Consider the following 26183-nt stretch of genomic DNA (forward strand, 5'->3'; position numbering starts at 1 on the left):
AGAGCAGATATTCAGCAACTAGAGCCAAAAACCAAGGAGGTTAAAGTAAAATCCATATTTAAAATTGCAGGAACACTTCCAGACTGTTACACATTCACATTTAATAGATAAAATTAGCTTTTAAAGCTGTCTCTTATCTATGTAACAGAATTTGTGCAAAATCAGAGTCAGTTTAACTGATTTAAATTTGAAAGAAAGTATTAAATTAAAAATTTAATACTTTGTATAATAAATAATGCATTATATATCAACCACCACAATGAGTTTCAGCAGCAATAACAAAATCTACTCCTGAGTAGGGCTGAAACGATTTATCGATTTTTGAAATAATCGTCAACTAATTCAGTAATCGATTAATTGTATACAGACTCAAAAAAAGCCCATTTGCTGAGAAAAAAACAAACTCAGAGTAGAAATTAAGCCAAAACTGTAAAATATGTAAATAAATTTGGCATTTAAGATGAAAACACTTTTGCTTGAAAATATTTTTTCCCAAACTCCTCAAGTGGCATAGTTTTAACTTCCCCCAGTTTGAATTGACTAAAGGAAGGCCATGTTATTGCTTTTAGGCAATAAAATGTTTATTTTCTTATTTTAAAAAGGTACTGAATTAATAATTTTAATAGAATATTAATAAAAGGCTTAAATGGTTAAATAAATAAATAAAAATGATCAATTAGTTGATAGAATAATCAATTACTAAAATAAACGTTAGCTGCAGTCCTAATCCTGAGTAAGTGAAAACTACAGAATCTGCAGTACCTAAAGAGTCCCGGTTAACACTGGGCATTAAAACACCAGCTGAGCTCTAGGATTTAGCAGGAAGCTGTCTGTGGTACAGCTGGTAGAACATCCCAGAGTAGACGGCCGGCAGCTCTTCCATTTTGAGGTCGATCTTGTCGAAGCCGTGCTCCAGACCGTGCAGCAGCAGCCGGGCGACGCGGGCCGTGATGGGCGTGGTGCTGCTGGTCTCGGCCAGCTCGCTCACCCTCAGCCACTCGCAGCGCAGACACTCGTGAGGGCAGAAGTTAATGTCGTAGGTGAGCGGGCTCAGCCGGCAGATGAGGTACATGTCCGACATGTCGAAGGCGCCCGGGTGCCGGTGCTGCTGCCGGATGCTGAGCAGGGACCTGAACTTGGAGCGCACCCCTGTCTCTTCAAACACTTCACGAACAGCGGTGGAACCTGAGGGAGATTTGCTACACGTTTATATCACTGTGCAAAGGTTTCAAACCAAACCATTTCTCTACGCTTTGCTTTCTGCCAGTCAGGCATTACTGTAATCTTTAAAAGTTGTCTTGATCACTCCAGGGATTTCAAATCTCTTTATCTTGGAGTTTGGTTGCTTTTTCACTCGTTTTTCAGTCCAATCTTCCTACCTCACCATCATGGTGTGAGTTACCAGCGGGAATAATCCTCCTAACTGAGGCTTTTACCCCTTAAAAAAGATTAAAAAATAACATTTGGATATTTCATGCTGCATGTATTCAAACTGGGCGGTACAGCTTAAAAATAAAATCTCTGAAATCTCATATGAGGTACATCAAATTTATACCAAATTTGATTTCCAATTTTAAGTGATTTTTTCCCCCCCTTAATTTTCCTTAAAAAAGAAAAATTACAGAAAAATCATAAAAATGGCATTTATTTAAATCATTTCAATAATTTTATATAAAGCAATCTTATTTTGTGGCCGGAATCTTTGAACTCAAAAAGTTGAAATAAACAGAAAGTTTAAAACTGACTTGTGAAACAATATGGTAGTTCTTGGGTGTGCTAACATCACTCAGGTCTTTGGAAACTCAAGAAATGCATTGATGAAAAAAATGCTGATTTTACAAAAGTTAAATATTCAAATACAGAAAATTTTATTAATTGATAAAATCAGTTTATCACCCAACCCTTAAATCAGATATGTAACTTTAAGCTTCAACATTTGAAAAGGGACTCTGACAAAGACTCCAAAGTAAGACGATCAAAAACTGTCCAAGTGAATTAACTTTTTTGTCATTTTTCTCAAAGTTTCTGACAGTTTCACTAAACTATGTAGGATAGAAAGTAGAAAGTAGGATAGATGATCCTTACAAGCTGAAGTTGACATACAAGAACCTGCAGCTGAAACTAAGTGAACCGTCAGTGGTTACGTTTTGAATCATGTCTTTCAGACTGAATTGGCCAGGAACTAAAGATAGGACGGCCTATTAGGAGCTTTCTGGGTTAATGGTTGATAAACTGCATTTCCTGTGTCACAAGACCAAGGACCGTCACTGAGGCAAAAGTAAATTAATAACTCTTCCTAAAAATCTCCAAAATATCAATTTACTCTAGATCAAACCTGGTATTTATTATTGAGAACTTCAAGTGCCATAAACTTAAATAGGTTCAATGGTAACGAACAACTAACAGAGAAAGGCTCTTCTTCATTTTGGTCTTCGTTAAAGTTCATTGAAAATAAATGTTTCTTTAAGACCATTGCTACCAATGAAGGAAACTCATTGTTTTGGATTATTGAAAAAGATCATCACATTTGGGTTTCCCACCAAGTAGAGCTCAATCATATATTTATTTTCTTCCTTTTCTTCTGTTTATCTATTTCTTGGGATCTTTCTTTTGTTAGTTTGATGTTTTTTTAAAAAGCTGATCAAAATGGTGAAAAATTGTGTCTCCTGACAATAAATTATTGGGCCCTGTCTTTTATGTAGCGGTAGCCTGTCTCTTCATCAGCTGATGATGTTTCAGGTGTAGCATGTTGTGTCGGTCTTCTATTTAAGGCGGTTCAAGTCCACTGAACATGTTTATTGACTTCTGCTCACCCAGGAGTGAAAAAGCAACCAGGGTCCAAAGAAACACGTATAAATTATTAACCTGGACCTCTTTCAGTGATTCCAGGTAACTTGATCTGCTTGGAAGCAACATATATAGAAATGAGGGTTGAGTTAAGACTTCTGCACAGAACTGTAATGGGGACATTTAAAGAATCCTGACATTTATAAATATGTTTATACTGCTGGGGAGAAAAATAAAAGAGGCGTATATTTAGATTTTATTATTTTTTTGGTTGACGCTGCTTTTCGTGTGGAATCATGTAAATACTTTTAACGCTGCTTTTAAAATGTTCCAGTGGGAGAAACAAGATATATCATGTGTCTTATTTTGTACAGATAATGAATGTATATGTTATACTTTAAAGGATTTAGTTAGATGTACTGTAGTAGTTTTTTTTTCTGCTCAGTGAGACACTCACCGATATTCTCTCCTGGATCGGATAAACCGCCAGGAAACTTCCAGGCGTTCTTGGTCTGGAATCAAAATAGAAATCTGACATTTTATAGGAGTCGTGACAAAATGCTGCTGCTGGAAATGAATCGCAGACAGAAACCATCATAAACATAGAATCACCTGCTTCTCTCCATAATACTCCACATGTATTTTGTAGTTCACATCAGCGCTGATAAACACACAGGAAGGGGAAAGGTTCTTTAACTGTGCTGAAGCGACTCTGATGAAGCTGCTTCACCACACTCTGATGGTTAATAACAGTATGCTGCTGGTTAAATTATGACGTCTGAGTGTATTTTTGTGGTTACCTCTTTGTTTTTTGTGAGGACCACTAAAGCACCGCAGCTTTTGTTGTCATGTAAAGCTGATAACAGGCATTGTGTTATCAGAAATAAAGAGATTCTGTACTGCTTGACTGCATGTTTGTGTCTGAGCTTGATCGCTGTCACGCTTCCAACACCAGATCCACCAGGAAAACGTTAGTAAATTATACAACAGTAACCTTTACATAATTCACGAATCGATCGGCCATTGTTTGCGCTGATGGAACAGTTATGACGTCTCAGTTTCTTTCCAGTAAGTCCACAACTCTAGATGAACTCATTCAGCCTCCTGGGAGCTTTCTACTGCCAAGGACTTGGCTTAAATCCCTCATTTCCAGGAAACGTGGCTCAGTGAGGAGCAGAAGAGATAAAAGAGTTGAGTCACTTTTCCACCTCTAGGTTCATCCTTAAACTCTGTAGTGAAATATGTCTGCAGTCAGATGTTCACATCCACTCATCATCAACATTAATGTTCTGTTTTTAGAAGCAGTAGAAACCCAAATGGAAGTATAAAAATGTACAAAATGTGAATTTTGCACAATAGGTTCCCTTTAAAGGGGCAGGTGCAGAAACTCACAGTTCAGTTCAGACAGAAGGTAACAAGCAGAGCTCCATAAATGCACAAAGAGGCAAATGATGACTATGTTTTTTGCAATGTAGCACTCTGCTTCTAGTGGATCCCATGAATTAAAGTAAGATCAATGTTATGGGCTCTACTAAATCTAACTGTTTTTGGGCTCTTACCGGCTGTCTCATAAACTTTATCGGATGACTAATTTCTCTGAAATTACACAATTTAAGAACTGCATTTTGCAATAATTTCTCCATGTTGGAGGAGACCTTATCTATCAGAAAGGAAATGTACTCATAGCTGGGCAGGAATGATTTTGAAAGAGTTTCATTGAAACTGAAGGTGAGAAGCAGTGGGAGCTGTGGATTGAGGTCCTAAGAGAGAGCTCAATGTGCAGCACACATTCAGCTCATGTAAACAAACTGTTTGCTTCTTGGAGCAAAGTGAGATTTTGAAGGAGCCCAATGTCTGGGAGGACATCCACCCTCAGTCTGGATAAACACAACCAACACAGGTCAATAAATAAACAAGGCTAATCATCTGCATTTTTAGCAACGACAGGATATCTGTGATTTTCTGGCTCATTTTTCTTACTAATTACCTTAAGGCCTGAATTGTGGTGCTGGTGAAGCTTGCAAAGACATTCATGCTACTTCTGTGCTGCTGGACTTCTAGTTTCATATCAGAAACATATTATTTAGTTAGAATCCATGTAGTTGTTGTGTTCTAATGATTTTTAATAGTTCATCGATCAATATTTCAGAGGTCGGAATCTACAGATCAAATACTGAAAAATATGACTTTTTCTCTCTGTTTATAAATTGCATCAAATGAAAAACTCAGTCTATTTTCAGTTGGATTCAAGACTCTTGTCTTTTTCAAATAAACTGACACACATTTTTCTCTTTTTTATGTTCAAAAAGGAGAACATAAAAACTATGTTGAGATGCACCAATCAGAAAAACTGATTGGTGCATCTCAACATTATTTTTAAAGCCTGAACTGCATTTTTAGAGCATTTTAAAAAGATATAAACTTGGCTGACTGCTTTTAGACACTCCTGCAAAAAGGTTTAATCTATCAGAGGATTTACCTTATTTTTGTCTTGGACAACCAGAACTTTTCCAGTGGACTCATCAAGGACCGCACCTATGAGAAAAAAAAATTGAATAATCACGTGTTAATTTTAAACATGGTAAACATGGTAAACATGGAACACTTGCCTCCGCATTACCTGGGCTGCTAAGTAAGAAAGTAGCTTCTGTGAGAAAATATTTACTGGAAGGTTTTTGGGAGATTTTATCAAAGTTGAGTTCCTGCAAAGTGAACAACCTTTCAGCAGCTTGAGTTTCAGTCACATCATAACAGTTCATTTCAGTTCAGTTCAGGAATCCTTCCAACTCCACCATAAAGTGATGATTAGTATTTATAATATTGTGTAAAAAAAATCCTTAAGTGATTAAATATCAATAGAAAATTGATTACTAAAATAATCATTAACTGCAGCGCTGGTGAAGATACATGTTCATCACCACCAAAGGATGAAATAATAAATCAAATGTCTAAAGGTTGCATTTCTATGCTCTGTTTTACATGCATTGATTCTGTTTCACTCTAGTTTCATTAAATCCATTCATCAATCCGTCAAACAATCAATCAAACACTAACTGGGAAGCAAATTATTATTTTAATAAGATAATTTTTGTTTTCTGGTCCTGAAGGTGAAGGAAAGACAGTAAGGGGGGAACCTCATCTCTTTTCTTCAAAAGTCACCTACTCTACTAATCAACAAAGAAAACCAGCTAGGTTCAAACCTACAAAACACCGAAGCAACTCCAGAGACAGAAGTTGTAACACACACAGACATGTAATTTGTGAAAAATACTGGAAAAACATCTTAATATTTTCAGAGCTAAAAAAACTGAGTGACTCAACATTGACTGATGTCAGTGTCCAAATTTAATGTTAACATTAATAAAAATTGTTGTCCTCCCTTAGAAGGTTTTTGTTTTCGCTGCAGGTTATGACTAAAAGACGCAGCAATGTGCTGCTGATGACAGAATAAAGGAGGCAGAAGAGGAGGAAGGAAAACGGGCCACTGTGTTTTCCGGTGACTCCGTCTGACTGCGCAGGACGGGACGCGCTGAATGAATGTCACACATGTGTAAAGATGGATTGGCTGTCCAAAAAGCTCGACTTGGACTTGGAAGTGGAAATTGATGTCATCCTCGGTTCTTGTGCCATATGATGCAGGAGGAGGCCTCTTCAGGGAGGCTATCATTAGTAGACCTCATCCCCTGAGGCAGGAATGAAAACAAGAATCACAACATACAAATCTTTGTATTTTGGGTTCTTTAGTGTTTCATATTTAAATGTCACTTTTGTTTTGTTGGAAACAATTTTTTCCAACAGAATTTTGTTCCAGTTCTTGGCAACAAAATGGGGACTTTTGTTCCAAGAGGATGCTCTGGACATGTTCTGACATGCTGCCCTTTAGTAAAGACAATAAAGTCGCTCTGCCCTCTGCTGGACGATCATGAAGTTGTCAACCATAACTTACATTTCTTATTTCTTAAAGCTGAAATTACATAATAAAAATACAATGGATTAAAAAATAAAAACAAATCCGAATATTTGATTTTGCTTTGACGTGGGACTTCCTAATCCACATTAATTTAGAAATGAAGGCGTTTTGATTAATGTTCTTGCTAAAAAGCCCCAAAGAGTTCTGGAGTATAAATCCCTACCTGCCACTCCAACCTGATGAGTAGCAAACCCCGGCAGCCTGCTTTCTCCTTCTCCCATCCACAGAGCCAGCATGGTGTGGTCGCTTTTGGCGTGATGGAAAGTGAAGCCGTGAGTCGCTGCTGCAGCGGCGCATCGACTCAGTGAGATGGGAACTTGTAGCCACACGGCCATCTTCCCTTCAGCTTTCCACTGGACCAGAGAGTCTGGAGAGTTCAGATATCAGCGATTACCAAGAATCCACAAATTAAATTGACCTTTTACTACCAGCAACACCTTGTCAAGCATTCACAGCCTTCTTTTTTGTAAACCTTTCTTTAGTTATTTTAACACCAGTAATGAGGGGTAGGCGATCATGATAATAATTTATCATGATATTTTGTGGAACTAATGTGATAAGGTCAAAAATTATGATGAAAAACTATTGTATCTAACGGTCTGGCTCTAAAAGCATGGCACTGCACGCAAATGAGGTGGATTAGCAGTGTTTGAGAAGAACTGGTGAGATTTGCTACTGTGGAGTATTGTCTCTGTTGTCCAGACATTGAGCTGTTACCATGACAGAGCAGCCATTAAAAAATCATACAACTGTCTCCAAGCAGAGGCGTCTTCAGATTTGTTGCGAGACTTATTGCTACCGGTGATCCTTCCTCAGCATAACCATCCACAATGACTCTTTGAAGGTACTTGGATGACATGAGTTCTAAAATTTAATTTCCTTTTGGTATAAATAAAGTATTTTTGAATTGAACTTCTTTTTTTTTTTTTACATTTTGTAACCTGCTGTGGTTTTAGTGATGTTTTATGTTCATTAATGTTCTCTGACAGAAATTTGAAAAAAAAAATATTTACAAAAACGTTGCAATAGTGACATTAGATTTCACACAGTTGGACTTTATTTACTATTTATTGACTATTGAAAGTGAGCAACTGTTTTCCCAGTTGGTATTTTTCAGAGGAGCTGAATTAAGACTTGAATATATCATCAAATTAGATGTGAAGCTGGTTCTATGATTAGATTTAGCTGAAATAAACTGAACTGACTTTAGTTCAGTTAGAACTAAACGAAATAGATTTTTTTTACTGTAGAGTTGATGCTGTATTTCATGAATTTCATTAAAGTGAGTGTGTTTTTAACAAGGACCGATTTTAGGACACCGTGTTCCCAGGGTCACTCATAGCTTTGCGTGCAAACATTTGCAGTAATAAACATCTATTAACAATATGATTAAAAATATGGAACCTGTCTTTTGCGTGTCTTATAGGTCTCAGCTATTTCATAGTTGTGCCATTTCAATTATATTTGAGATAATTTTGTGACTCCAGGACAACAAACCTTTCAGCAATCTGCTGAATGCATCTTCGCTTATGTCCACCGGGAGTCCGACCTCAGCCAGGTTCACTGTCACACCACCGAACCGATCCACTTTGCCTGTCAAACCGCCGGGTCCCTCCACTTTGTGGAGCTGGGAGCAGGTGACAGTGCAAGAAATCGCCCGAACTTTACAACCGAACCGGCCTCTGAGCAGAGGGGACAGAGGGGACAGTCTGGACAGGAAGGCATAGGCGGTCATGTTGCAGAAAATCTAAAAGAACGCGAGTTTATAAACTAAACGTCTTCATTTCAACACCGGCATGTTAGCGTCATATTCAGTACAGTTACATAAAGTCCAAACCGGATATTGCGTAAACACCATAATGATCAGTATAAATGTGCATGGGGGAAGCTAAGTAAACTTCACATGCTTGTAGCAAAACTCTTATCATAATGCCAGTTATCGTTATTTTGCCTACAAAATTGGCTGTTAAATATTCTTAATGTAATATTTTACAATTCGGCCTTTAAATATACAAACTATCCTAAAGTAATGTTATAAATGTCAACTGAATTACAGCGAGAGCTTCGGACTGAGTGTCCACTGTAGCATAAAGGGCTAACCAAGAATTATAAATAACTGTTTTAAAGTACAGGAAATAAAGATACATGTGATATGAGGGTCATCCCGAATATAAGACTGCAGATTAAAGGTGCTTTAAACATCATTAGCATATCTTATTTTAGTTTCTAAAAAGTCGATTTCGAAGAATATCTAAAATAACAATGCTATTTCAATGGAGTTTTGCACATATCTTTTCTGAGTTGAAGTCACTCCACTTGCTAATATTTGCGTTAAGTTGTTATTTAATTAAAAAATACATTAATAAGAAATTACTCTTAGTTAATTTATTATAGTTTCATTTAATTAGATTGGATTTGTACACACAGAAATGACCACACAGCCACAGCAAAAAGTTGGCCCCTTACTTCAGTGCTCTTACGGTAAAAAGAGGCGGGACTAACCTTTAACCAGGAAGTTGATGTCTCCTCTCCATGTTTACACATGTCGCCGGATTCACGTGGAGCATATTTTTACTGTAATCATGTCTTCCAAGAAGAATAAGAGCAAATCAAAAAGAGCGAGTGAGGGAGATAATTCACTGCTTCAGAAGGATGAGTCCAGCAGCCTGCAGATATCTGGACTTGATGGAGGAAGCTGCAGAAGTCCGGACTGCAACTCATTCTCTGTTATGGATTTCATTGAAAAAGGTGAAAATTTAGACCAGAAGTCTGACCTTTAGCAGCTAAAGTTAATGCAAACTGATGAGAAAATGGAGGTATTTGTAGAGTGAGGATGCAGTTGATCTGATGCTGAAAGATGCTCCTCCAGCTGGACCCGTGGAAGAATGATAATATTTATTTCATGAAAAATAGCATAGATAACACACTGCTAACATAACATAACATAACAAACTTTGACATGATTTTTTAGCATATAGATGTAATGGCGTTTACAACCATTGTAAAAATTGCAGAGCAAAGTGTTGCCTCGTCTTTGGTAAACCATAAAGTCATTGGTAAAGAAATGGGCGATCCAGAGTGGTGTGTTCAAGCCTATTTAGGGAAAGTTAAGTGGGAGGGAAAAATGTGATGTAAAAGATTTCTGCTCCTTTAAGAGAACTGTAAAGCAAAGTAAATTTTTCTGACAATCTAAACTTTTACTTTTATATATATGAAAATGATTTAATATAAATATATCTATCTTATATCTTTAGAGTTGAATCTAACATATTAGATTCAACTCTAAAATTTGATCTGTATGAGTCTCTAAAAGGCTCCTAGTAAAAAACTGATTGTATTTGTATTTAGTAGTTTTCTCTTTAATGCAAACACTCAAACTTTTTTCCTCTTTTCCCCTTCTAGCTGATGATAAAACTCCTAAAAGCTGCAGACAGACTTTAGCCCAGCTGAGCCTCAGTTCTATGAAGTCAGCCGGTGTTTGTATCGGGAGACCGATCCTGCTGACGAGTCCATCGGGACAACAAGAGGTAACCTCTATATTATTAAATGAGTCATAAATAGTTCAGGAAAACATTTGAGAAAAACTGTATTTTACTTTATGTTAATGTCCTCTCGCTCAAAGTGTTAAAATTGCAGGTAAAGTATTGAAAACCATCCAATTTTGTTTCTGCATTTCTTTTTCTTTAAGCTGGTTTCTGTTTAAATGAAGGAAAGGCATTCTGTTTCTTTTGACTTAAATAAAGATCTGATTTTTTTTTTTTTTGTAACTGTAGAAGATAACATGCTGCATCTTATTTGCTACTATGTTGTAGAAGCTTGAATATTCACTTGGATAAATGATGGACTTTGACTCTCTGGATATTCTGTTCAGCTTTGACACCTTCTAAGCATCATGGATCCTGTTTTCTGTTGTTCAGGTGTGTTTGGGTTGGCCTGTTGCATCGTTTCCAGGTGGAAAAGTTGGCCTTCAGAAATGCGCTCTGAACAATCTGAGGGTTAAGCCAGGAGAGGCGGTGATGCTGCACCCGGTAACGGGTCCTGTGGTCCAGATTGAGGAGTTGGTTCTCTCTAATCGGTAATTTTTCACAACACAGTCACAGAAAGCAGAAGGTCCTATTGGTTTTTATTTGTCGGATCTTTAACTGCGACCTTTAGTGTGTGAGGTTTCCTTTTTTTTTTTTTGAGGATTGGGGATGTCAGCTCCTCATGTAAAATCTATTGTGTTGTTGTTGGGTTTGAATAGTTTTAGCACCATTTCATATTTAGAAATTGTGATGTGATTTTATTGCGAATAATCATCATATTTGTAAACCAGGCTATATTTGGCCACATTTTTGAAATGGAGCTTCAAGTCTTCCAAAATAAATGAATAAAATAGTTAAAATATTTAGGATCATATTTTCCTGAAAATTTAAACTTTGACACAAAGGTAGAAAAAGTTTAAAGTCATCTTCAGTTTGTTTTTTGGGGGTAAATGCTCCCACCTGCTGGTAAAACATGTAACTGCAGTTTTAATTTAAATTGGGACTTATAAATATTTCTTTCAATTCCATTTAACATTACTCCAATCATATTATTTTTATAGCATCTACTAGCCTGAATGACAAAGAGAAATACTGATTTCTAAAATAAAGCTCCTCCCTGAGGTGAGGGACTCCATGTTTCATTAAAAATACTGCACACAAATAATGACACAAAGAAGGAAGTAAGTCTAAACTTGGAATCTGCCATCTTTATAAAAAGTCAGTTTTACTCTCAAGCAAGAAAAGTAAAACTTGCTTAGATCTGCAAATGTTACACAACAGTTTGAAAAAAGACAACTTAATCTTTTAGATTAATATCTGCTATAAATAATTTGTTTTCAATTTTAAAGAACCACAATTTTATTTGTATTTCTAAATAATGATAAACCTGAAATTTAGCAACACAAGGATGGATTTTTTTTTCTGTTGAATGGAAATGGTGTAAAAAAAAAGATTCCAAATGAAAACCATATTTAAAAACATATCATTACTACTGTTAGTGTCAATCTTTGTAAAAAAAATGCAAATGTCAAAGGAAGATCAAAGCTGTTAAATATCTGTGTTCGTTATTATATCTAGATTTAGCTGGTTCTTTTTAATCTAAGTTATTAAGCGCCGTTGTGGACGGTTCAATACTTGCAGCCTGTTCTAAACCATTACTGATTTCCTTCTAATTAATAGAGATATATTAAGTTTCAATGTATAACTAATGTGGTTTATTGTGGTTTAAATATTTTATTTAGGTCAAAAGATGACACACTTGATGCAGATGAATTCAAGAACTTCTTAGTGAGGACTTTAGGTGAGTTCCTGTTGACAGTATAATATGTAAGCTGTTTTTCATGTCCGCTGACTCGGTTTCGGTGTGTTGTCTTGTGCAGATTTTTTTTCTCTGTTGGAATAACTTTATTTCTCCTCCACCAGCTGGGAGCATCATCTTGCCGGGGAACGTTGTCTCTTTGAGTTATTTCGGTCGCGCCTGCAGCCTTTGGGTTGAGACCATAAGAGGAGAAGATGGTGTCACCCTGCAGAGAGCCCATCCTCCTCTGGGAGCGGCCCCCGAAACAGAAGAGTCGTCTGTGATGAACTCTACATCAGCTGACCTCTCCTTGCAGCTCAGCATGCTCACTGTAGATGATGACATGGCACCAGGCACAGCTGGAGAGCCAGGTCCTGCAGCCAGTACCCCGCTCCGTGCCGCTCCTCTCTCCTCAGTCTCATCGCCTGTCGCTCCTCTCACTCCTTCCTCCACCTCCGATCCTGCAGAAAACAGCCTCATTAGCTCAGAGCAGCCTGGAAATGCACCAACAGCTCCCCCTGGTGGTTTTAGCAGCAGCAACACGTTCTACTCTGTCACATCTTTCACCAAAGTCCAGTTTAACATCAAAAGAGGGCAGAAAGAACTGAATGAAGAAGCCTCCAAGTCAAAGGTCACGTACAGCATGATCGGTGGTCTGAGCAGCCAGCTGGAAGCCATCAGAGAAACCATCGAGCTTCCTCTGAAGCGACCGGAGCTGTTTTCCAGCTACGGCATCCCTCCTCCTCGAGGCGTTCTCCTGTATGGACCACCAGGCACGGGGAAAACTATGATTGCCCGAGCCATAGCTAATGAGCTAGGTGCGCACATGGTGGTGATCAACGGCCCAGAGGTCATCAGCAAGTATGGACTCATGGCTCAGATTCTCTCCATCGACAGATTGGGATTTAATCAGAAAAGATGAATTCATCTGAACAGTTCTTTTTTCAGTTTAGAAAGCAAACCACTGCAATGGTTTTTCACATTTGCATACTTTAGTTTGAATTTACATACAACCACACTGGCAGTAGTTCAAATGTTAACAATTGGAAGAGGAAACAGTTTTAATAGTCATCAACAATCTATGTACCAATTTTCTCGTGAAATATTGTATATATATTTTAAATTTCTTCTTCAGTCCTCCAGGATTTCACAATTATTTTTGATTTTTTTCCCATCAAAATCATAAATCTTTGTGGTTCTATTTTAGAAATATTTGCAAGAAATTTTGTGTTATATTTACGTATTTATACCTCTTCCAAAATCTGCGTGTAGACGTAAGCAGTTGAGAAAAAGATAACAACCAAACAGATTTGACACAAACACTTTTATTCTTTAAGGTATTTAAACAGCTTGATTTTGATTACAGACTATAACTTGACATAAAGTAAGGCTGAATGCAGTAAAAATAAGAAAAAGTAAGAGAGTTAACCTGTTAACTCTCTTCAGGAGAGAGAGTTAACAGTGACTTAAAATTAAGTTTGACCATTTCAATGGAAAATTTGCAATAAACTCATAATTATGCTTTAACGTGAAAAAATGCGGAAATCTCTTTACTTTGCATGAATTTCTATGTTTGCAACTGGAGGAATTGCCTGTTTTACTGCCATGGTGGTCGCAGGCTTAGGCACACATTTATTGTTTTTAAAAGTCCAGTTGAGTCTAAATCTGATTCCAAACTGTTAATAGAACTGTTCAATTAATAATTAAAATTAATATAAATTTATTGGGAATAGTGAGTAGATGTAAATGTTTTATTTGAATCTTTTCAGATTCTACGGTGAAACAGAAGCGAGGTTAAGACAAATATTCACAGAGGCGTCTCAGAGGTAAATCCAACCAGTTCACTGTGAAATCTGTAAAACATTAAATGGCTCCAAGCAAAAAGAATCATTCCTACTGTTCAGACTGTATTCTTGGTAAATACCCATCCTTCCTCTGACAGGCAGCCCGCGATCATCTTCATAGACGAGCTGGATGCTTTGTGCCCGAAGCGAGAAGGAGCTCAGAACGAGGTGGAGAAACGAGTCGTCGCTTCTCTCCTGACTCTGATGGACGGCATCGGATCGGTAGGTCATCTCTGATCAGTTGCACAGCATTCTTGGCACTACTAACAACTAGGAGTGAAAGGGGGCATTTTTTACTGAGAAGCTTTTAGAGATATGAACACATTCAAGAAAAAAATGTGTTTATTGAGAAATAAAAAAAAAAAATTATATCTGTGAGCTGGTTGCCTTGGAAAAATGAAGATTTTGTTGCCTGGTGAACCTTTTCTTGGTTGTTTTTGCCACTTGTGGAATATCCTGAAAGACTCAATAATGACCAATTCTCAGCTTTCTTGCAGAGACCACCTGATTTTTATTTAAAATATCTCAGTATTTAAAAAAATCTGTTTCCACAGAACTTTGGGAGAGAAATTACTCACAGTGACAGAAGATCCAGAAATTGTACTCAGGTTAGAGTAGTTTTTCTTCATAAAAAAAATTACTCAACTAACAGTAAAAAGAACAGCACAGTAATAAAAATACTCCTGAAAGTAAATTTTTTGAACAAAATTACTAAAGTAAATGTAACTAGGTACCTCCCAACTCTAGTTGCTTCTCAACAGTTATTGATTAAATGCTAAATTAAGGTAGAATTTTTCATCGTTTTTCAGTCTGAGGTTGTTCTCTTCCCACGGTCCAGGAGGTGCTGGTTCAATAGACGCAGACGTCCAGCTGCTGTCAGGATTCCTCATCAGGAATGTAGATTGTCATGCAGAAACCATCTCTGCAGGCTGGATGCACTTCAGACGCTGTGGGTTGGTTCTCTGGGGTGTTGTTTGTGCTCTAATGAAAGCAAAGATCTTCCCCCTAAAAATACACACACACATCCCAGAAATTTTATGAAAGAAATTACAGATGGTCGCCTTGAGCTGGTCCAACATAACTGAATTTAAGTAGAACTGCGTGTCCTCAGGAAGAGAACGCCTTCACGAGGATTAATGGTGTCATGCAAGTCGAGCAGCTTGCTCTCTGTGTCCACCCGTCTGCAGGACCGGGGGATCCAGGGTCACCAGGACCGAATGCCTTCTGGAATGCAGAGAAGCACTTCCTACTCCTCAGTGTTCTTGTCTGCAATGCAATTTATCTGTTTGACTTCTCCCTTCGGCATAAAAACGTTGGAGAGGACAAACACGCAACTCATCTTGCAGGCAGACCAGCTCAAGAAATACAGAATGTAGCCAAGTTTGAATCTCAAGATGGTTAAATGTTTTAATAACATGAAACTCTGAAAATCAGTGAGGGAAGTTGGTCAACTATATTCAGGTATATTCAGGTGGTTGGATTATTTAAATACTTTTTGTTTCAAAATGCTGTTGAAAATCAGAGAAGTTGTCTCATTTTATCTTCTTAGCAAATTGGACCACAAATTAAGTGGACTAATTTATTAAACTTGGGTAATTTAATTGGAACGTAATTTAATTTCTCTAGTCTGCTGACTCAATGGGGCTACAGTGTCTAAAAGTGTTTTGTTCATTTGTATTTAACCTCTCTGAGTCAATACTTACTAGTTGGGTTTGTTGCACATTCGTTGTCAACCTCAGCGAGGTTGACACCTGAGCCTCTGTGAACAGAAATATAACAGATTCTCAATTTTGGGGGTTAGGGGATTTAGGTCTGGACTTTGACTAGGCCATTCTGGTTTATATATGATTTGATCTAAACCATTCCAGCAGATCATTGTTTAAGATGTGTTTATGTTATACTGAAACACTTTTATGTGTCCAGGAGGGTCACTCAGGCCAGCTGTTGGTCCTGGGGGCCACAAACCGGCCCCAGGCCCTCGACCCTGCCCTGCGCAGGCCGGGACGCTTTGACAAGGAGTTAGAGGTGCGTACAAGCTTTTAACTCATGTCTGAAGTCATGGCTGCTGCTGCTGCTGAAATTCAGCAGTTGAGTTTTTTCCAAAATGTCTCTCACTGGAAATTTCCAGTTCCCCGTTCTTACCTGTGACCCATGCCGTGTTCTGTTCAGGTGGGAGTTCCTGGTAGTGCAGAGCGGGCTGACATTCTGCAGAAGCAGCTGAGTCTGGTGCCATGCAGCGCCACCACAGCGGAGCTGATGCAGCTAGCGGACGCCGCTCACGGATACGTCGGAGCCGATCTCGCCGCTGTTTGCAAAGAAGCAGGCAAGTAAAACTCAGAGTGTTTCTACTTCCTCACTGTTGGACCAGGAATTAATTTCAAACTGGTTTTCTTGGTGAGAGTGGGTGTCCCCTGTTTGTGGAGTCACAAACAGAAACCTAAGTAAAATGATGGTTGTTAATCTTGTCCTTTTTAAAGGAAAGGTGGCATATTGTTAAAAATAGTTAAGCTGTCCAAGAAAGTGGTTCCCTTTAGATTTTTATTTTTCAGTTTCTGATTCTGGTAAATTAGCAAAACTAAAACAAATTTAAAAGGCCACTCAAATGAATTATATTTATGTTCTTCATTTTACCTTTCATTCCTCCTTTTTATGCTTTATTATCTTGCCAAAAAAGAAAAGTAGTAAACCCAATTTGGAGCCCTGTGGAACCGAAAAATCCATTGGGGCCACAAAAGGAAAACAACTTTTACAAAAACTCTTGAAATTTGACAAGAAAGTCTAAAATAATAAAAGAAATAATAGTTTTGATCTCTGTCCATAGTCTTCCTGAGCAGGGTCAAAATTATTATTTTTTTTCACCAGCAGATGTGGAACAGTCAGATAACAGATGCTTGCTATTAAACGTCTCTTCGTTTATGTTCCTCATCTAACTCCCAGATTTGCTGTCCTGTTGTTTAGAACTGGTTTTCCTCAATGGTTCAGCCGGCTAGCCAACAATTAGTACGGAAAAAACAGTCGGTTTATGAGTTTTCACTTCATCTTCTCTTGTTGTCCTGATCTCACTCCTTCTTGGAGAAATTTGACGGAACCCCAATTAGTTTTGAATTATTTGTTTCCTATTTGGTTTTTAATGGTTTGATGACATGTTTTCTTGGCGTTCGTTTTCCGCCTGAAGCCTTTTTGAGCACCAGGGTTAGCCAACGTTTGATTGTTTTTTATTTCACATAGAGGAAGTTGGGATTTTGTGTGGTATTGTGCTCCCAGTTAGAGAAACCACTGAAACCACTAGTTATTGGGAAATTCCTGTGCCCCCTCACCCCTACTGCCACAGAGTACCTCGCCTCACATCCCCAGGACGAGTGTAGTGGCCTGGGCTCGATTGTGCGACTGCATACTTATTTGTTTTACTGTGGATGTGTCTGTGTGTGACCCCATATTGGCTCTTGGGTGGTCCCACCGCCTTCGGTCGTGGCGTATTGCCTTTCCAGCCGGGGAGGGAGCTGGGACTGCTGCTCGGAAGCACTCCGGCTGAGAGCGTGATTTACTATCCGCAGAGGGCCAGACGTGACTGGGAGTGTTTTCTGCAGAAACCTCTTCACCTCCCTGGGGACACAACAAACTCCCCAACCCAATCCGCTCACTTCCTCCCAATGCATCCAAAACAAAATTACACAGAGCCCTTCAGGAATCATATAAAAGTCAGAAAGTGCTTTCTGCTTTTTGTCAGCTCATAGAAATAAAAGTCCAGTTGGATAACATTTGAAACAAATTTATTTTGCAGATGAAACTGAATCAAAATGATCAGGTGCAGATGATACAATGACCTGATGTTTTAGGCAGTGGTACTTTAGGAGACCATTCACGTTTCTGTCTGTACCATGTTGAAATGTGCCAATAATGGAAATTTAATGAACTCCATCATATGCTGATAAGTCTGTGTGATACATCTATAAAGACTGGGGCTGAAACAATTAATCGAGTTAATCATGATTAATTGATGATTTAAATAGTTTTCAACTTAGTAAGTAATTGATTAATCATTAACTGGAGTATACAGACTCAAAAAAAGGCCATTTACTAAAAGAACACTGAAGTCAAAGCCAAAGCTGTACAAAAAAGAGATACAAGCACTGTCACTTAAAACATATGCTTTACTATTTGCAGTTATTATATTTTGTACCAGTTAAGATGCAAACATAGCAAGTCTCACACAAAAAAATGACTCGGATAATCCAGAAAAAATAGTTTGGAGTTTGTAGTCAATAAATAATGTACTATTTGCTGCTCTGCTTTGTCACTTAACTCCTACAGCTGGTTGTGTAGTCCGTTTACTGACATCACTAGCTTCAGTCAGCTGCTTAACAGTCATTTTCTCATAGCGGTTTCCTTAATAAACGTGTTGGCTGATTGCTAGGTGACCACGCCAGGCTGTCTTGGTGTTTTGCAACTGAAAATGTTTCAAATCAGCCTAGTTTATCTTCTTGTAAGGAAGGGAGAAATGTAGTAGCTTTTTCACTTCCATTTGACTGACAGTTTAGGGCAACTAGTGGGGAGGGGGGCAGCGCTGCACTACTCTGTGCATCATACACACTGAAATCAGTGGTTACATTGTTCCTAGGGGTTCATCTTTGCTCATGCATTGGATATTTAGGATTGTCCTGTTAAAAACCATTTCATATGTGAAGGTTAAAAGTAAATTCACCAAGTTTCCATCATAAGGATGCATTCCTTGTATGTGCATCAATTTGTACACATGGTGCCAGTGCATGCTTTCCCTGGCAAAAACAAAAGCCAGAGTCTGAAAAACAAGCAGTTGTTTCCTTCTGCTGCTCAGGTAACAATGAGCTGCGGGGGGAAGCATTCGGTGAGACGCAGTGCTTCCTGAAAAATAAGAACGAGGGGACATATCACGGTGACTCCGACATGCTCGGGTCACGCAGTAGATCCTTACATCGCACAGCTGCAGAGAGGCGCCCTCCCATACACATACCCGTTGCTCTATATTTAATGCATAGGAGACGCACATTTGAGTTTAGGTTTCACATCCCGCTTTTGAGACAATACCAGCCTGCTTTTAGATCAGAGAGTAAGAACCTTCAGTTCAGCTGCTCCAATCTGAGGAAAGTCAAGGGGAAGGATGGCAAGGCCAAGTGATTGTATGTTTTTTCTGTGTATGTGTTTTTGTGTGTGTGCGCGCAAGAGTGAATGGAAATCTTGATGTCATCAGGGAAGTTTTTGTTTGTCCACTCAGAGCCCCAGGAACAACGTCTTGACGACAGATGTATTATATAACCAATCCTGAACTGTAGTGGATCTCAGATCGACGAGCTTGGAACAAAACGTTAGACGACAGGCAACTCTGTTCCACCAAAGTCACCTAAAATCCCTTTGAAGCCTCTGCAGGGGGAGCATTTTGTTTGGAAAATTAGTGCTTTTACTTTTCTGCATAAACTGAGGGAATCCAGGTCAGATTCTTTGATCCTTGAATGAAATGATTTTTAAACCAGAAGAAAAAAAAATAAACAAAAATGCAGTGAAAGACGTAACCACCACACTTGGCTCCCGGATCATTAAACCACGTTTAAGAGTGTAGTGGCATGAACTGCAGCTGTAATCAGTGCACAGAGACATGACCAGGACAGAAGTTACAACTGTAACTTTACTGCTATTTAGCCTGCTTCTAAACCACACAGAACTTCAAAGGTTCCTATTTGGGAATATGACTAGGAAAATTATCTGCCATTGAGATTCATATTGGAAAGGGTTCATGATTTTTTTCCATATTCCTGTTAGTGATGTGTTTGTTTTATACGCACAGTTTGTGTATTTTCCTTCTCAGTTTCACGCTTTAAAACCTGAGTATTTAATAACAATACAGTATTTTTTCTTGTGTTGTACATTTGCCTACATTTCTTATTTCTTTTCTTTTATCAGATCTAGATTGCCAATGAGTGAAGATGTGCTAAAATCTAAAGAACTTGGAAAAACCTTCAGAACGATGAAGAACTAATAATCAAAAATTAAATATCTTGCATCATTGCTTCCCACTTCAGTTCTCCTATTTGCTCTAAACGAGGTCCTCCAGTGGCCAGATGCTATATTACAACACATTCTTCTTTTTTACATAGTTTCATGATTCAGAAAAAAACTAATATTACTATGGATTTTGTTTACAGTCCTAATAGATTTAGGTGAATATGTTTGCATTTAAATTTAATTTTATTAAATCCTATCAATTGGTAGTGTTGAGTGAACAAACACATTCCTTTCATAATGTTCTCTCTGGATCTTTGTCTGAAGGAGGAAGGTGGTTTTCATCATAGTTTCACGCAGGCTGACATATTTATGTACACATTCAGACGTCGTTCTGCACTGTGTTAGTCACAGCAAAAGAATCCAACGAGAGCACGGCAGTAACTATTTATAAAAGTATCTCTGGCAGCCTGCATGTTGTATCTGATGTAGCACATTGACATTTCTTGTGGCTGATATCTGACGTGTGTCATTACGCACGCTCTTATGGATCAGGTTGACGGAGATGGAGCTATTTTTAAAATCCTTTATTTTATTTCTTATTGGTTAGAAGTTTTAACTCGATTGCTTCATGTTGGAGTTTATTGTGTTGAGTAATGTACGTATAGAAGACATGCATTTTGGTGTAAATTCCCTGCAGACTAAGAGTCGGTTTTTGAAAATGTAGTTTTTAATAACTTTAAGTTATTATAATAATGATATATATATATATATATATATATATATATACCCAATTTATTTTATATACCCAATATATATATATATATATATATATATATATATATATATATATATATATATATATATATATTGGGTATATAAAACCCAACACAGGTTGGGTATTTATATATATATATATATATATATATATATATATATATATATAAAACATAACAGAAACCCGACTTCATAATTTAATGTCTTAAAATTGGGTCTCTGTCGCTTTAAAAACTCTTGCTCTTTCTGAAACTCCACCTCCAGGCAGTCAACATAACATCGCTCCTCTCTTAACTCTTCAACAACATTTTTACCATTGTTGCACTGGTAGCTTGTATAATGTGCTCAGCAGATGAGCACTTCCACCAGGTGTTTGCTAATTGGTGCTGACTAGTCTGAAGGAGTGGAGTGGGGCAGTCAAGGGGGAGGGCTGCTCTGTGAGGTGGAAGCTTTGAAACTACAGCTCCAAAGAGGAGCTGCGCCTCAAAGGTGGGGCTCGGTCCACTCAGGCATTTTGCACAACTGAATGGTTGCCACGGGAGATTAAAGGATTTTTCATGCATGAAAGAATCAAAGCAACACTCATCAAACACTCTTTGATGAGGGAATAACTTTATAAGATGATGTAAAGCTCAAAAAGTCGATTTTACATAATACTACCCTTTAAATGCTCTCAAAAATCACTAAAAGTTTACAGTTTTGAGGGGAAGTTCTAGGAAAATAAAGCCTTATCCTCACAGTTTATTGCTAAACTGCATCTTCTTTAAATAAAGGATAAAGATGAGCATGAAGACTTAGAAAAGAATAGCCAACACTTTGTGTCATGTTGACAACATTTCACAAACATCTGGCTCAGATACTAAATCAGAAATGAGCACAGAAACAGATTTACAGCCCAGTCTTGCTTCCTGATCATTTCTCTGACCGTGATCCCAACAAACCAGAACCTTACACTGAGCAGCATTTGGTAACAGATTCCTTTAGGTGTTCTTGGAAGCTCTCATGTGGTCTCACAGACTCTGGAGTCTCTCTGGCGTCTCTCTGGAACACAATTGGTCTTGCTGCTTGTAGATGACTCATTTCCACAGTCTAAACAGTGCAAATTTTATGTAGCATGTATGCTGGGGTGCGTTTGGGTTTGACCACATCCGGGCGCAGTGTTTACAAGCCTCTCTAAACAGGGGAAGCCCGTTGCACCTAAACAGGGCCAGTAAAATGTACTCTATGAAAGGATAAACTCAGAGTTTTGAGTTGTGCCCACAGAAAGCCCTTTGATTAAATAATGCCTGTGATTTAGATGGTGATTGTGCAGGAAAAAAATGACTAAAAATCTTACTAAAGCCTCCTTAAAGCCAAACTTTGAGGGGTTCAGAGTTTTTACCTAAAACCATTAATCATCCAGGCCAGCAGGCGCAGGAAACGAGGATTACTCCTCTGTGTCGAAACGAAGGAGAAAAACGGCAGCTGAAATGAGCGCAGTTTTGTGTGTTTGACATAAATTCTCCAGTGGAAGACTAAATGAGCCAAACAGTGCTAAATGCTTGCTGATGTTTACAGCAGCAGCCTTGCCTTATAAAGGACTTTTTCCATCTCGTTTGTCCTTTTAAAGACTGCAGGAATTTCAGGACAGGCCACATAAATATCAGTTGGATCAGCATGTGAAGTTTATTTGAGGTGTCTGTTTATAAAACCCGGAAATGTGCTGCTTGTACTTCTTAACCCCTGCACTTACCTTCTACCAAGGCACATCTGTATGTGTGTGTGTGTGTGTTTCTGAGGTTATCGGTTTGTAATGCTCATTTTATGCACGTGTATTTGTTTGTGTGAGTGAATTTGAAGAGCACGTATTATTGCCGTGCTTCAGCCCCGAGAACAGATGTTGGGTATTTTAAATACAGGTGCAAAGAACGCTCCGGAAACTGAGTAATGAAAACATTCCTGTGGTTTTGTAATAGTGTAATGCCCAAAGTATTTCCATAATTCATTAGAGGGAAGAGTCACTCAGGAACTACAACTCCGGCCTGAGAGTCGCTCGTTGAAATGTGTGTTCTGCCTAAAGTGCAGAAATAAAGTATTATTTACTTTTCTACTGAAACCTAACACTGATTTAAATCTTTCTGTCTCTGCTCATAAATGTAGTTTAGATAATGATGCTGAAATGACCTGAGAAGGGAGTTGTAGCATGGACAGATGACACAAACTCATTCTTTGGTATTCATACCTCTGATTCTTTTCACATTTTACAACCACAGACTTTATATTTCATGGAATTTGTTTATATTTTATGTGACACTAGGGCTGGACGACACTGCTGAGAAACATATCACAGTATATGTGTTTCAGCTCAGTCGATATCAATAGATATTGTTTTTTTATTTTTTTTATTTCAAATGTCGGCAATATTACCAAACTGGTGATATCGTATTTTTTAAAACTTTTATGCAGTTATAAGGCACAGTGGCAAAACTGCTGCTATGCCAGTTACTTAACAGGTTGTTGCAAGGTAACCAAAGAGTGAGTGAGTTGCTTGGTAACAAATTCATTGAGTTCATTGAAATGATTGAAAATTCTATCAGTTGAATAATCTGTTGATATTGATTACATGCCTATCACAATGCATATTGTTGATTTATTGTCCAGCCCTATGACAGAACAACACAGTGTATCACTTATCGTGCCTATAGAAAGAATTTGCCCCTTTAGATGTTTCACCCTTTTATTGTTTTTACAAATTAATCATGATCAACAAAATTTTCCTCTTTTGACAAAATAAAATGTAAAAAAGTCTTTTCACTGTTAAAGTGAAAAGTGATTTTATGAAATAATAATTAAGCATAACATAAAACGAGTGATTGCGTAAATATTCACCCCCTTTAAAGTGATTTATGCTTCCAAACGTTGCAGAGTAGTGGGAGATTCGTATTTAACGTTTTTATTAAAGGATTTTTACATTCATATTTTATTTGACCACTGATGAAGGTGTTGATCTGGTCAACATAATATGAAAAGGTTAATAAACTAAAAAACTCTCATCCTCAGGATCCAAGTCTGAAGAGGTAGCATATAGACTATTCATTAATAGTCACAGCACCACCTACTGGTTGCAGGAAGCAGGAAGTCTTGTTGATGAGATCATTCAGTCCAAATAAAATTTACAGGATTTGGTTCGCGTACAGGCGGATGTGACCCCTCCAACCCAACTCCCAAAGGAGAGGATGAAGATTTTTGGGGGAAGATCTGTTTTTGATGTGCATAATTAAGAACATTTCTGTTACATAAAAACACAAATAATAATCTGTTTTCCCTTAGCCGCGCAAACTCTGTGAACTCTTCCTACTCATTCTTATAATTTGAGCCTTTGCTGATGTTTTGCAAATGTGCATTCTTGTTCATCTAGGAGGCTCCTTTAACTTTCATTTCCCACTTGATTACTGCTGAATTTGAAGGATTCCGGAAAGTAAGAGCGCAAGAAAAAGTAAATGGGAACACGAGTCCACATAAGGTTCAGATTAAACTGTGTTGTGTTGCCTCTCTGTTTTTTCCTCCTCCCTTCCCATCGGATGTTTTCATAACAAAACCAAATGTGTGCTTGGAGTCAGCCAAGAGCAGTTCGGAGGCAGTGAATCCCTAAAGCAAAATATTAAAGTTACATCGTTGAATCAGGTTTCCGCCATCCTCCAGGCTATCGGGCTGGAACCATGTTTCTCTTTAAGATGGGTCATTTCCCAGTGTTTTCTGTAGAGATTATCTTTGTAAGAGAGTTGCTCAACATTTGTCAGATGTGGTTTCATGTTATGGGGCAGCAATGACATTACCGCTTAAATTAGCGGTCTGGAATATTAGATAATAAAAACAAAGATATCTCTGGTCAGTTTGAAAGACTCAGAATTTATAGACAACAAACTTAACATGCACATCCATCTGTTTTTTTAATTATTTTGCTTATTCGAGGTTTGGTAAGCCAAAGTTCCTAAGGTTCTTCCAAACCAGGCGGGATTTATAGTCCTTCAAGCTAGTCCCACAGGGTCTCCTTCCTGAAAACCTCTGAGAAGAGTCACTCAGAAAGCAGTCTATCACCTCAATTATGCTCAGTTTTACTTAGCGGAGGAAGGTCCTTATCTGATCTTTGAGACTCAAACCAGCCACACTATGGACTAAACTCAAGTTTTAAAGTCTTAAATCCATATATATTTAAGACATATAAGGCCTAAAAGTAGGGCCTTAAAAATCTTAAATTCTTTTTAAAAATGTAGGTTTGCCATAATAACGGGCCTTAAATTTGTCGCATGATTGTTTAATCTTTAAATATTCTATGTAGTTTTTTTTAATCACACAGGAAGTCAGGCAAAAGTTTGAGTCACACACAGATGTCTTCATTGCATTCTGTGATTACTGCTAACTAGCTGCTAATATACCTTTGCTAGCTAGCTAACTAGCTAGCTTTTTTCAACATGGGTAAATGCAAACTTATCACTAGTTACTGGACAATGTTCTTAGCTACTGATTTACTTCTGTTGCCAACCCAAACAAGGTTAGGTCAGCATGTGGAAACCTGCTGCCATCAACCACCAGAAGTTTCACTGCAACTGCTATGTTTGATTGTAATACATTAGGACCCCCCAACCATCTCCAATGTAGCTTTTTTGGTTTTTAAGTTAATTCAAGGTGACATTTAAAAAGTCTTAAAACGTGCTTTCTTCTATATTTTACTCTGCCTTGCCTCGTCCATGCTGCTCAGACCAGAAATCTTTCTTTAGCAAAATTTATAGTTTCCAAATGGAGCTAAAAAATTTAAGAACACAAAACAAATTGAGCTGATATGCAGAGAAGGAACTGTAAGCAGAGATATGACATAGAATAAGGACTGTGTATGCTTACAGAAAGCAAACTTACTGCAATAATTATGCTCCTCTGTCTTTTCTTCCTCTCCCTCTTGCTTAGTCAGACAGGCTCTGGAAAACATAAACAGGATGCAGTCTTGTCTGATCATAAATCCCCTCTCGTCTGCTGCCTGGCCCCTGGTCCTGGACCACGTCCGTTCCCCACCAGCCCTCCACCCTCTGCCTCCCTCAAAGACCCCCACCCAACTTCACTCCCTTTGTACATTTGCGTGAGCTCTAGGTTCTGACAAATTGTCACCCAACTTATTGGAGTATATAACACACACTGTACAGATAGCTACTGTGTGCAATGTTGTGACACATGTCAGAAAAAACCTTCTCAATAAAATCATTGTGGGCAAACTAATGATCTCTACTGAAGTCCAGCTTGAGGGAAAAGCAGGAATGGTATTTTTTGCAGAGAATGTGCTTGAGACCAAGGCCCTTAATCAATCCTCATTTCCTTTCTGACATGGATAACAACTGTGGCTGGTGAAACAGAATGCTTCCTTACATACCGTGGAAAAGATTTCCTTCAAAAAGAAAAAAAGAAAATCAGGGCATTTTTTTTACTGACAAATTGAAATCTTTCTAAAATTAAATGTTTGCTACAAGAACAATATTCATCCT

The 26183-nt window shown here is 38.1% G+C and overlaps 2 protein-coding genes and 1 long non-coding RNA gene across 4 annotated transcripts in view; 1 reads left to right on the forward strand and 2 right to left on the reverse strand.

The window, feature by feature from the left end:
- Nucleotides 1-81: 81 nt before the first annotated feature.
- Nucleotides 82-8582, reverse strand: nudt6 (nudix (nucleoside diphosphate linked moiety X)-type motif 6). The gene is made up of 5 exons (XM_028008747.1): nt 8255-8582; nt 6921-7124; nt 5267-5322; nt 3245-3299; nt 82-1185 (listed from the first exon to the last, which is right to left on the reverse strand). Exons 1-5 carry the CDS (start codon nt 8490-8492, stop codon nt 809-811), a joined length of 930 nt encoding a protein of 309 aa, XP_027864548.1. The 5' UTR covers nt 8493-8582; the 3' UTR covers nt 82-808.
- The window catches only part of afg2a (AAA ATPase AFG2A), a 114126-nt gene continuing 95385 nt past the window's right edge, over nt 7443-26183 (forward strand). Inside the window, exons 1-9 of one of the 2 annotated variants that reach the window (XM_028008746.1) lie at nt 7443-7601; nt 10160-10284; nt 10675-10832; nt 12024-12082; nt 12205-12940; nt 13849-13905; nt 14022-14145; nt 15847-15948; nt 16093-16246. In XM_028008746.1, the coding sequence (XP_027864547.1) occupies nt 10219-10284; nt 10675-10832; nt 12024-12082; nt 12205-12940; nt 13849-13905; nt 14022-14145; nt 15847-15948; nt 16093-16246 (1456 nt within the window). In that variant the 5' untranslated portion in view covers nt 7443-7601; nt 10160-10218. Of the gene's footprint in view, nt 7602-9276; nt 9506-10159; nt 10285-10674; nt 10833-12023; nt 12083-12204; nt 12941-13848; nt 13906-14021; nt 14146-15846; nt 15949-16092; nt 16247-26183 lie in introns of those variants that run through there. The other variant, XM_028008745.1, reaches the window with a different exon arrangement.
- On the reverse strand, nt 14415-25750 carry LOC114139091 (uncharacterized). Its single transcript, XR_003594380.1, has 3 exons — nt 25567-25750; nt 16066-16228; nt 14415-14928 (listed from the first exon to the last, which is right to left on the reverse strand). It is a non-coding gene; the product is annotated as an uncharacterized LOC114139091 (long non-coding RNA).

Source organism: Xiphophorus couchianus, chromosome 23, assembly GCF_001444195.1.
Source record: "Xiphophorus couchianus chromosome 23, X_couchianus-1.0, whole genome shotgun sequence".
NCBI lineage: Eukaryota > Metazoa > Chordata > Actinopteri > Cyprinodontiformes > Poeciliidae > Xiphophorus > Xiphophorus couchianus.

What these genes read in the sequence shown, in the direction of transcription:
- nudt6 (XM_028008747.1), bottom strand. Translation starts at nt 8,492, where the DNA reads ATGACCGCCTATGCCTTCCTGTCCAGACTGTCCCCTCTGTCCCCTCTG. An exon ending in TCATCAGGTTGGAGTGGCAG is followed by an intron (nt 5,323 to 6,920) that starts GTAGGGATTTAT and finishes TTTTTCTCATAG; the next exon opens with GTGCGGTCCTTGATGAGTCC. An exon ending in TTGTCCAAGACAAAAATAAG is followed by an intron (nt 3,300 to 5,266) that starts GTAAATCCTCTG and finishes TTTTGATTCCAG; the next exon opens with ACCAAGAACGCCTGGAAGTT.